The sequence below is a fragment of the Cygnus olor genome, chromosome Z (genome assembly GCF_009769625.2).
Source record: "Cygnus olor isolate bCygOlo1 chromosome Z, bCygOlo1.pri.v2, whole genome shotgun sequence".
NCBI lineage: Eukaryota > Metazoa > Chordata > Aves > Anseriformes > Anatidae > Cygnus > Cygnus olor.
The window spans coordinates 29,329,620-29,342,402 of NC_049198.1; the positions used below are offsets into that span (position 1 = coordinate 29,329,620).

At 40.2% G+C, this 12,783-nt stretch overlaps 2 protein-coding genes across 2 annotated transcripts in view; both read left to right on the top strand.

The window, feature by feature from the left end:
- Positions 1–12,480, top strand: part of RCL1 (RNA terminal phosphate cyclase like 1) — a 32,232-nt gene extending 19,752 nt beyond the window's left edge. Inside the window, exons 8-9 of the mRNA XM_040541273.1 lie at positions 5,550–5,653; positions 10,986–12,480. Coding sequence (XP_040397207.1) covers positions 5,550–5,653; positions 10,986–11,136 — 255 coding nt within the window. The 3' untranslated portion in view covers positions 11,137–12,480. The remainder of the gene's footprint in view (positions 1–5,549; positions 5,654–10,985) is intronic.
- The window catches only part of LOC121061857 (programmed cell death 1 ligand 1-like), a 287,916-nt gene that overhangs the window by 86,401 nt on the left and 188,732 nt on the right, over positions 1–12,783 (top strand). The window lies entirely within an intron of this gene.

The window sequence follows — 12,783 nt, forward strand, 5'->3', positions numbered from 1 at the left end:
GAGACAAATTTTGCTTTCATTGCCTTCTGTCTGCAGCAGAGGTCACTTGGCTTCATGTGGTCACCTTACATTTTTAATCATAAGACATAAGCATTAATGCACTAGCAGTGGGAATGAGGTGTTGTGAGTGGGAAAGTATGAGAAAGAGGAAGGAAGGAAAAAAGTAGCTAGCCTCAATGCTGGCCACTTCACTGTGGCAATAACAAACTCAAATGTCCTGAGGTTTGTTGTATGAGGAACTGACTAAATGGTTTGTTAGAAAAGACGTAGGACAGAGTTTCCGTAAGAATCTTAAGTGCATCACAATTTCCCACAGCATGATTATTTTTATTAAAATGCTTGTTTTCATTTGTGGTGAGACTTCTGATAGATGACCACCTCTCAGTCTAACAAATTATTTAGCAATTACTGAGCTTCTGATTTAATAAAGAACCTATCAACTCTCGTTGTGTATCTTCACTGATCTTAAAATAAGCAGTTGTTAGTGCTGACAAAACACATTTGGCCTTTAGGAGGCAGCCATCTACAAATTGTACTCAATGTCTTAATAAATAAAGATTTATTTGCTCTGAAGTAGAATAACCTGTTAGGACATGGCAAATTATTTAAAATGCCATTAATAATAGCCTGTTTTAGGTAATGTAGTCAGTTGTAAAAATACCCCTTAGTCTTAGGCCTTACATCCATGCCAGTGGATCGGTTGTTCATCTGTTATCTTTTGCTTTCTCTGCTGCAAACACATTCTTCATCTGTCTGAATTACTAACCTGCCCACTTGTTCCAGTCTTCAACTATTTCTTTATTTTTTCAGTATGTGCTAGAACTCAAGTACAACCCTAACATTGCCACTGAAAAGTATTTCATGTATTCCCTGCTGTGTCTAAAACTTGTCTTACATGCACCATGTTGCTAGAGGACTTTCCCTCTCCTCTTAGATGCAAGCAATGAAAAAGTTTCCAAAAATATTCTGCAGTTTCACTTTCCAAACAGCTATATAGATGCTTATAAAGGACTGTGTCATTTGGAGAGACAAAGAATACAAGTACTGTTAGAGGTTTGCAAGAACTCTTCTGTCTATACAGACTGGTAATGCTGTTACTGGTAAAACTGCAAAGGATCATTTCTAGTCCAGGGTTCTTATCTCAGAAGTGCCACAAACAGATTTTTTTCCTGGGTGTAGGTCAGACCCCTTGTATTTGAAAGTCTAGCATGCATGGAGAGCTAACAGCCAGTGAAACCATCTCTACATTTCTACAAGCAATTGTGTAGCAACAGTTAGCTATTTTTGAGGGGTGAATTGTAAAAATCTTCCTTTTTTTAAAAAAAAAAAAAAAAAAAAAAAAAGGTAAAATTCAGTACACCTGTTACTTTGCGTAGACCTCTTGGAAAAGATGTTCAGGTAGTCAGATTAAAGCAGGCATGAAAATCTGATTTCTACATGTTCTTATCAGCAGCAATAGCTTCTCTTTTCTTTGAAAACTGTCCAGCACTTGACAGATTGAAACTATTGGGGGGAGTCTGTCCAGATGATATACTTTCTGCAGAGTCAGAAGTCAGAACTACCAAAATGAAGAGGACTGAAAAGGCCATGACTAGATGATTTTAATTTTGGACATACTGCAGCTATTAAATGTGTTCAGTCAAATTCTGCAAAGCAAACCCAGATAGTACATATCTCAGGACAACAGAAAAAGGTGTTTGGGGAACAGACAAGTCTTTGAATGATGAACTGATGGGGCATGGGTTTTCACTGTTTTTGAAGATCAGACTCTTAGTGAACGAGGCTGTTAGCTGTGGCCTTCCATGACAAAGTTGGCACTTGAGTTAAGGAATTTATGTTATGACACACTCTCACAGAGTGCTCACCAACAATTAAAAAAAAATGTTTTTTTTTTTCAAGCTTGGGTCAGTTTGATCCACTGTTGACACGAGAGAGGGTATAAAAAACACATTGCAAAGTGTGTGATGTTTGCGTGTTTTGAAGGTACTGTGTATTTTATTGTTGTTTCTTTGCCTATATAACATGTCTGGTGAAACAGTAAAAAGTTGGGAAAGTTGTGCATGGGACAAGAACAGACTGCTTTGAGCAGGCAGTCCTTAAGACCCACTCTCTTTATACTTGGTATTCACTGAAAAAAGGGCTTGGGAGAATTGTTCTCCCTGTGCTTCAGTTGCCTGTTTTCTGCTTGAAACTGTTTCTCCATCTGTGCCTTACCTGTAGGTACTGTGCTGCGGGGGCTGGGGATGTTTTATCAGAAAAGAGCATCCTGGCAGCGTTGAAGATGATTCTCTGCAGAGGGTTTTAGCAGTCAGGGTCACCCACACTGCTATTGAAGTTCATTACTGTTTAAAGGGGCTCACAGGCATCTCTTAAAGTGCTTGCTTAATGCTTGCTATTAGATGAACTTTACCACATAGCAAATCTAAGGATTTGAGTCTTGCTATACTAAGTGCTAAATGGTGCCTATTACTAAACCTTCAAAAAGAAATTGAAGAGGGCATGTGATTCTGGGAGTCTGTGGAGCTTTTTTTAATGTATCTTTGTTGAAGGAAGGATATCAGAGCTAATTGACTAATAGTAAATGGCACAGTGCTAATTACAGGGGCCCTGAAAGAGGGACATGGAGTAACTAGTTTTGTCTTTAGAAATCTGTGTGCAATTCTTACCTAAGCTTAATTGTAGAAGGGCAATAAAGAAAGCATCCTTTCACGTATTTGAAAGGAGCTAGTTATGGGAACTTCATATAGTAGATGATTGACAGGGTGGAAGGGCCTGGAAGAACTGGAAACGAAATGAATGCTTATACCCCTAGTGATCAGGGGAAATTGGGGAGGATGTAATACCTAATTAAGTCTGAGCTCTTCTGTGAGGAAAGTTAGAGTTGTTACGGGAGCTTGGGAGGGTATAAGGGGTAAGGCTGTTGTTCTGTGTAACTAGAGGTAATACAAGTGAAGCATTTCACTGAAGGCTTAACTTTGGAGATGACCTTGCTTCAGTGTGATATGTCTCAGTTCTATCCATCTGAAAACAGTTTTGCTTTTGACCTAATGAATGATACACCTCAGGGTGTATTGAGGCATGCAAGTATACACCACACATGTAAGAGAGAAAATTGTGTGTATCCTAAAGTGTTAGCAAGACTTAATTAAAGCTGGGTTCAAGCTCTGAAGAATAATCCTTTTCAAAACACTGTTGTCAAATGCCCAGAGTTATTTTTGTTTGTGCATATAGACTGTGATATTTGTATTGCAGCATTTCAAAATTGACTGGATTTTAAGTGGCCTTTGTCTCTACTTATGTCCTGGATCTGGCTCTGTTGTCAATGGAAACAGTAATGGAGAAACTACCGTAAACTGAATCAACATGAACTACAAGCTGCATCCTAGGCTGGTAACAGTGCCGGCTGTTTTGGAACAAATGTCAGCAGTTTGGCTCTGACTTTGCCCATCCCATTTCTAGTGGGAGGATTGTTCTTTTTGCACTCCTGAGTAAGCAGCAGGTAGATTGAGGGAGAAAAGTTGGCCTCTCTGGGAGTGGCATTTCTTTGTATTTAATTTGACACGAACTACTGTTCTGTCAGCATTAGATTACAAGCAAATCACTTAATTTGCCTGTATGGCAATTGCCTATGTGGGAATGGGCACGACAATACATTGCTAATGCACAATAGTAGGGATGACTGACTCATTGCAGCAAGGGAGATCTTGTGAGCAACTAAGATGTGATGGATGCATCATGTGTTGATATATCGTAGAGGACATGGTTGTCTCTGCTGATTGAAGCTTTTTTTATATACTAGGTCATAAATTTAGGGATTAAAAATAGATGTTTTATAATGTTTTCAGCTTTAAAAAAAAAAAGATCATCAAAAGGTAAAGTTTTCATCCAAATGGTAAAGAGCATTTTGAATTAGTAGTTGACTACAGATATAAAAAGTGCTTTATCAGGCATACATCTTTCCAAATGCTCATCTGCTTCTTCTACATGTTTCAGATATGCAAGTGCAGCTGGTGAGAGCTGTGGCTCTAGATTGCACTAGCAAATTCTGCTGGTACTTTGTCCATTCAAGAGAAAACATAATTTTTATCATTCCTGTAGATAGCATTAGGTTGAATACATGAACCTCTCAATGTTGGTGTAGTAGGTTCACATAGTTTAAATGACAAGAGCTGCTGTAAAAGTGTGTTCCTATGAGTTAGATCATGGTGGTATACGTAATGAAGATGTTTCCTTGATTGTGGTATACTACCTGTTACATGAAGTGCAGAATTTGTTTTTTTTAAAAGGATGGGGCTGAGGTTTGTCATACTGATACAAGGCCATCTTGAAAATTAAACATTCGGTATCTCTCCTTGGAAAGGTCCTTCTTTCTGTACTCTTACTGGGCAAGTATGCTCAAGTTGTCACATCATTTTTTTTTTAGTCTATCTATTCCAAAATTTATTTTGCTTCTCCCTTGCCTTTTTGAATGGTGATAGCTCTGAAAATGATGACAGTTTTCTCTTTGCCCAGAAAGGTAGTTGCCAGTTTACCTTATTAGAGAGTTCAGTTTTAAAAGGATGGCTCTGCAGTTTTTGCTTTTTCCAGAGAGCTTGTTCAGAGGGTTTAGCATCAGTTCTGAACCTGCAGGAAACTGTTCACAGACTTTGTGGGGCTTTGGATCAGGATGAACATGAGGAAAATACAGAATAATGTTATGTCAGAAATTTTCTTATTTTCCATGTGTTTGCATAGTCATACCTAGTAAATTCTCTCTGCACTAGTATTGACTGAAGGTTACCCTTTTAATTTGTTTAAGTTTTGTAAACAATGAAAGCCTAATTTGCATATTCTAATTTTCATATTCATCACAGTTAACACTTTCTGCATACAAAACAATTTACCATGCATGTATGACTTATTCTTGTATTTACTTGACTGTCATATATGTAGTTCTACATAGTGGCTCTTTCACAAAGCGATAAAAATATTCCATTCCATTATAAATATGGGGAGAAAACATATGCAAAACCACAAAAATTAACAGTAGGTGCTTAGGAGGGTGTATGTTGATCAGCTTTTAACTTACTGTTTTGCAGCTGCTAAGGCTGAACTATTATTTGTCTAAATGTAATACTTTATACTTACCATAAGGTACTGCAAATCCTGGTATCTTCATATGTGCTGTGCTACAGTTTATTAAATTATTTTCAGTTTACTGCAAAGAGTGGAAATGCAAAAGTTAACGTCACCTTCCTGCTTATGGTTGTTACTAGAGTTCAGAAATGTTTCAATTTTGGTAGTGTTAGAAGAGAATAAGTTGGGAAAAATGGGTGGTTTTTTTAGTGTGACATGGTTATTGATTTTTGGTTGAGTTCTGTTCCTTTCCCAGCCTGTCAAGTTAAATTAATGTGTCATCATTACAAAATCTAGATTTTTATCTTTTTGGACCATGAAAATTGAGAGCACTAATTCAGCCTTTTAAGTGTATGTTTCTTCTCTGTTACTCTCTTCCCATCCCAATTTATGGTTTGTACAGAGATTAATTATTAAAACATTTTGGTTTGCAGGGAGGCTGTGTAGATTCAACAAACCAGAGCCTTGTTCTGCTGCTCATGACCCTTGGACAACAGGATGTTTCCAAAGTCTTGTTAGGACCTCTGTCTCCATACACGTAAGTTGTTTTTGTTCAGTTTAATTACCTAGTCTTGTTTAATTTGGTAGTTTTAGACAGATATTTTTCTGTGTGGAAGATACTGTCTTAAGTCGGAACAACAGAACAACTTGTACCCATCTTCAAATGAGACAGGTGGTGTAAGTTACCTTATGCTTATTTCTACATGTTAGAAGATAATTTCCTTACTGCTCTATATTATTCCTGATTCTGAGGCAATGAAAATTACAGAGATGGAGTTTATTGTTGGTTGTTGGTCTCGTATTGTATGCGTACGTCAGTTAGCTTTTTGTTGCCTAGCATACACTACCTTGTTTTCCTACTGATTTCTCTGGAGCTGTGGCATTAAATGGCATGTTTTGAATGGCTAGCCAAATGTTAAAGCTGTGACTGTCCAAAGGAAAAAGCTCAAGAGTTCACTTTCTGGAGCTATGTGCAGCCCTAGAGCTTTAGCCCTGTTGAACAGTGGAGTTTAGTCATGTCCTTTAGTCTTGAATTTTGTTAAAGATTTGTCTGTGGGTGGTACTTGTTCAGAGGATACAAAAAGAATAAATTTCTCATATTGTTAGTTTCAACATGCAGGTAGGTAAAAGGAATGCAGCGTCAAAAATTTCATTTGGTCTAGCAGAATGACAAGTGGCTGACAGTTATTCATAGAGACTAAGAGTTTTTTTCTTTAAGCAAGATGGGAGTGGGGGGTGTTTATCTGGCAATGGTGTCAAACAATAAGACTATGAACTGTCCTTTTTCGGTTATCATGGTACCGGTGCTGTATACGTGAAAGGTACAGTACTGTGATAACTGAAGAATGGTGGTGCCATCACATAAGCTCTAGAAATTGCCTAACTGCTATTCTCAACACCTATTATCTTGGAAATAACATTCATCAGATTTTGAGGGGGAGGACAGGAAAGCTTCCCATTGCAGGGGTAAAGTAATCCCATCTGAAGAGCATATGCATGTGAAAGGCATACAAAGTAGTAAATACCAGTGTTTGAAGTGCACAATTAAGCAGGTGAAACAAAGCAATGACATGCATTGCTCAGCCCTTTTTTTTTTTTTTTTAATACCATGCAAGTCATGCGAACATACTATTTTATTTTGTAAGCAGGCTGATTTCAAATGGGTGGGTTGTCAGTTCTGACAGGCTAGGTAGTGCACGACAGGGATGAAGGTCGGTAGCAGACATTCTGGAGTAGCATGTGTCACATGAGATCATGCAACTCCAGTACTCTCATGCCCTCACTAAAGCAGCTGGTAAAGGGTTGAGAAATTTGGCCCTTGAGCGGCTCATTAAATGCACAAGTTTTTGAACTAAATTACTGTCATGTTCCATTTCGTTGTCTCTCCTTTCCTCTCTTGGGACTGTGACATCTCTGCATTTAATGCTTTAACCTCCGGACTCCAAAGCTGGAGTGTATAAACCATATAACTAGACTAAGTTCCCCGCCTAGCACAATGTAGCATGAATGTGACAGTTCACCTGGTGGATTAGAGCACTGTGAGGGGAATATGGTACTCTGGAATACATCCACCACGATGAGGAAATGTGTTCCACATTTGTGCATTTCCCTGGTAGATGTGCTTTGCCCCTGCTAACGTGGAGGCAATGCCATGAGCAGCGTTGTCCTGAGGAGGGATACCACTCCCCAAAAGACCACTTGGTCTGAGGCCATCTGGATCATCTTCTCTGATAGTATATTCCAGATTTCACAGAAGTGAGTGCATGTCTGTCAAGCTGAGCTTAATACTGGGTGCTGGCTGTGCTACCACCTTGCTGAATGGTGCACAACAACACATTTTAAATCAAGCAAGAAATGAAGGTCTTGCAGGATGGGCTAGTCTGCATGCAGGTGAATCGGCATGAAGCAGGACACATGAAGGAGAGCAGCAAGAAAGCACTGCTGCCAGCTTGAGTGGCCTCAGGGAGGAAAAAGCTTTGGAGCAAAAGTACGAACAAACTGCGTTTGAGAACTGCTCAACAGCTGTGGCATGCAGGCCACCAGAAATGTCAGGGGAAAACCTGACAGGGCCGAGATGCGTGAAGGAAGAAAAGGCAGCCACAGCCTGAGGGAAGACTCGCCACAGAAGGTGGCACCTGCCGCTGCTCCATCATCACCATTGGTGTTTATTCGGCTGCCACCAGGGAAATAACTGTTGGCTGGGCAGGGCCTGTGGCATGGCACGTGGCACAGACACTCACTGCAGGCATGCTAGTGTCCTACCCCAGCCCCGTTAAGCTGACCCCCAGACCTGGCTCCAAGGCCGTTTGGGGGTTTCAGCCAGAGGGAATGGGAATAGGCACGGCGCCCCTACTCTCTCACTTGCCCCTTCTCCCTCCTCACCTGGGTGGGCCATGACCAAGGCCTCCCCTACCCCACATGATAGGCCAGGGTAGCAGCAGATGGGGGCTAGGATCTGGTACTCTGGAGCAACTTAGTCTGGTCTTGAGAGCAGAGACTTCAGGCCAGGTCTGGCAGGGTCAGCTCTGGCACCCTTGTGTCCCCTGGTGTGATGGGCACAGTTTGGGGGGACTGTGAGTGAGCTCTCCTGTGCCCTGCTCTGTTTTTGGGGTAGAGGAGCAAAGAAGCTGTTGGCGTTGCCCAGGTCTTCTCTGGTGGTGATTGGCAAGCTGGTCCCTTTGCCATGACAGCAAGCTAAAATGTGTGAAGTGGATGTGTTATCTCTGCTGTTTAGCAGGCTTCTGGGAAAACATGGTAATTCTGTAAACAGACTTTTATGCCTTTTTTCTTTTTTATGGTAGTACAATGATTTTTAATTTGGAGGTGGCTTGCCCTGAGGAATATCTCAGGTGTGGCTCAATTAGCTTGGCTTAAAGGAAAGTGTTCAGCTCTGCCTTGTTCTTGCCTGAAGATACAGACTAAAATTCCAGCAAAATAAACTGTGCTATACTTCTCAGTCCTTCCATCACTCCTCTGGTCTGTACATGTGTGTTTGATGCAGATGTAGACCTTCTCATACCTGACCTGTATCAGCCTCAAGCTAATACCAACCCACTTTCTACCGCATTTTGTCACCTATCCTTGTCTCTTCCCCCTCTTTTTGTCCTGTTTCCAGAGTTCTTACCTCTTCCCACTGCTCAAAAATTCTCCTTCCTGGTCTCCAGGCAGTCTCCCCTTCTCTCCCATTTCCTTAAGCCTGTCTCATTTACCCAGAGGCTGTGGCAAAGCCCTTTTGCTTTTTCACTCTGTCTTTACTCAAAAGAATAGGCAGATCAGCATGGAAGTCTACAAACGTACAAAGAGAGGTACAGGCTGAACAAATCCCATGAACATGTTGCAGGTCTTGCTGGTCAGCTTCAAGGATTTTTCCCCAAAGATTTTGGTTCCATGCTGCCTTTGTGCAGCATTTGTGCAGCTTATTCTGTGCCCTCCTTGCTATTCAACACTGTGTTCCTGCTGTTTTGGGCTTGGCTGCTTGCATGTCGCACTGCCAAAGCTCTGGGAAAGGACCTAGCTAACAAGGAGGCTGGTACACAGCTTTTGCCTGTCAGCTTTACTGAAGCATTTGTGCCAGCGTATGCCCATTTGCCTATTATTAGCAGCAACCAGAACCCTTGCAGCTGGGGAGGCATGGGAGAAAAGGCGCTCTTCATTTCTTCCTTTAAACTGTTAACCCGTTCAAGAAAAGAGAGCTGGTGCCTGTAACTGGCTGGTCACTAGCCCAGGAAGGTGAGGTGAAAAGGTTTACATAACTGGAGGAGCCATGTGCCCATGTTCACCCTGCAGAGGTATTCAGCTGACTGCTCTAGAGATGAATCACAGATCTTACCAAGTACAGACCAGTGTCAGTAACAGGAGCCTCTCTTTGCCAAGCTACTGCTGTTTCCCTCCTCTCCCCGTGCATGTATCCAAGCACAGGAGCAGCAACACTCAAGTGGGTAAAGCAAACTCTGTTCCTGCAGCTCTCACTGTACTTTATGTTTGGATACTCCTGAATTTCTGTGATTAAGAGATACCAGGAGGCCCTGTGATGTTTAAGTGAGGACTGTACTGTGCTCTTGGTCTACTGCTTAGCATTTTGTGGGTACCTTCTGTTGATTTAGGGTTATGACACAAGTGTGCTAAGCTTGTAATGATGTTCTTAGCATGCAAAGCAGAGGCTTTTTTCAGATTGCCAGCTGTACAAATGTGTGGACTGGGTGTACACATTCTCTTTCTTCAAAGGTGAAACTTAACCTAAAACTATTACATGCTAATTGATGTAGGAGATTAAATATTAGTTCAAGGCTGCTGACTTGCCTGTGACTGTGACACGAAGAGACTAGAATTCTGTCATGAGCAATTATTATTTTTATATTTGTAACACTTTGGTGTAATTGCTTATTCCCTGTTTTGAAGAAGCCAGTAGGAATGTCATTTTTGATTGTTTTTTTTGTTTGTTTTGCTGTTTTTGTTTGTTTGTTAGTTCTTTTTTATGCTTTTCACTATTTTTCCTGTTGCTGCTCCTCTGGTCAGTATGCATTTAGAAGTACTGTGTCCATTTAGGCTCTTTATGCCCCCCTTCTAAAATGATGAAAGGAAATTACTTTTTTTTTTTTTTTTTCCCTGAAAATCAGCAGAGAATAGAACAGAACAGCTCAGTTGGAAGGGACCTACAGAGATCATCAGGTCCAACTGCCTCGCAACTTTGTGGCAAACTAAAAATTAAAGGGTGTTATTCAAATGAACACTGACAGTCATGGGGTATCAATCACCTTGCTAGGAAGCTTGTTCCAGTGTTTGACCACCCTCACAGGAAAGAAATTTTTCCTAATATCCAGTCTGAAAAAACAGGAAGAATGAAGAATCTGGAAGTGATTCTAAAGAAACACGTAACCCAGAAGTGGAATAGTTAGCAATACAAATCAAACACATGCTTTAGGATCTGATGTCTCTTTGACGTATGCAAACCTCTTGGCTATTCCTATTCATCTTTTATTTCTGCTTTATATATTGGGAGAGGATTACCATAGGTTGGTACTGGGTTCATATGGCCCTGATGGAGAGTCAGCATCATGGGTAAGTGACCTTGCCTGGCTACACCTTTTTTTTCTCCTTCATCACATTTCTTCCTTCATCACTGTTTTGTCTTGCTGTTGGCAGGCATTTCTTCTCTGTCTGCTTATATAGAGCATATGGTGATTTCAGTAGGGATCACTAGCAACAATGCAAGTAAGAATTTTTGGAGCTTGTAGGCTTATTTCTCTGTACTAAGCAATCTTCTCATGCTTATTGTACTCATTGTGCTTACTGCTGGAATCAGCCCTAGTAGGTACTGCTGATGGGCTTTCTGTTTTGTTTCTTAAATTCTGTTGTTTTTTCTCCCTCAGAATTGAATTTCTGCGACACCTGAGAAGCTTCTTCCAGATCATGTTTAAAATTGAAACGAAGTCCCCTGAAGAAGAACACAAGGGTGGGGAAAAAGTCTTAATGACGTGTGTCGGCATTGGATTTTCCAACCTTAGCAAAACAATAAGATAAGAAACATTTACAGACTATGAAATGGGGTGCCAGAAAAGACTGCAAAGATGTGATGAAAAAACATCTTCCCCTGTGCTTATTCTGGCACAAGGAAAACCAGTGCAGAGGTACTCAAGCTTGCTGCGTGGAAACAATAAAGCTGACTTTAGGCTGTTTAGACCTGTCCTCTTCGCAAATGTAATGCCACTATTCTGTATTGCATGGAATGGCTGGCTGGAGTCTCAGCTGGCTTGGGGCTCTTTGCACTGTACTCCACTACAGGGGACAGACGTGCCCCTTTTGTCCCCATGCCCTTTATTCTTGCATCCTCAAGCCTTAAATGCAGTAGGTGCTCTAGTTACGTCTATCTACAAACTTCACTCTTAGCTTTTTCTGAATGGTTTAGATAGAAAGGGGAAAAAAGATTGACCAAAATGAGATTTGCCCTACAAAATAGATGGTCACAAGAGATGCATTCTTGAGCTATCTGTGGAATTAATATTGGCATGAAAGTAAAAGTACAAGCTGGAACTATTATTTTTGGAGCAACATACATTGTGTATAGAATTTGTCAAATGCTTCACTCCCACTTAAGTTGACTAAATTAATTTTGCAGGAGGGGAAAAAATGCCTTCTAATTTTCTTTAATGCTAGAATACTGAAGAAGAGATCACAGTCTATACTGATTTATTTTATCCTTCTCTGCAAAGATGGCATGGGAGGAGAAACCTTGACAGTTTCTGAATTACCAAACATTCTTTTCATGTTTGGCATGTGACACACTGTAGTTCACAATTAGTTTTGAAAGGTAACAAAAAAGCTGTGCAGGGTTTCATGAAGAAAAATATATTCATTTAGTGCCATCAAGTTATGTGCATCTTCTACATTTTGAAAGAGAAGTTACAGTCGATGAGCATTGTTTGGGCCGACTGGTGCTAAAAGTTCCTATCATGATAAAAATACTTACATGAGAAAGAGTTTTGGTAGGTTCCATGCAAACCTGTTGAGCTTAGTGCTGAACTCCTGACACAAGGAAAGATATTTATACTTGACTTCAGACTACACTCAATGTGTTTGGAGTAAAATAAAACCATGTCAAAAGCTGGTATATTTATAGAGCAAGTACTAGTGACTGTGTTATAATGGTCTTACAAACTTTATCTGATGCCACTGTAAAGTGGGCATTACCTCTGTAATATGAAAAATGTATATTGGACTGAACAGAACTTTGACAAAACATTAGATATTTGATTAGTGCTTTATGAACTATTGGAGGCCATGAGTCATTTTTTTACTGTACTTTGTTCTTGTTACATCTGCCTAAACATGTTTTGGAAAAAAAATAAAGTATTTTGTCCTAAAAAATATTTTCTTCCCCTTTAAAAACAAACCAACTAACCTTTTCCCCATCACTGTAAGATGGTACCTCAAGTGATAAATGGCTATTTTAAACAGTTAAAGAACAATCTGGGGGGGTGGGCACGTAGTTGGAAGTGTGAGGCCATTTTTATAACTTACTACTCTTCTAAAATTTGATTTGCAGATAAGCAAACCCAAAATAATTTAGTTAAAAGCAAAATAAAATTATTTGACTTTTGTTTTGTTTTTTATTTCAAATTGCAACAGGAAAAAGTCTGTGGGTGGAGAATAATAACTTCTTACATTGCT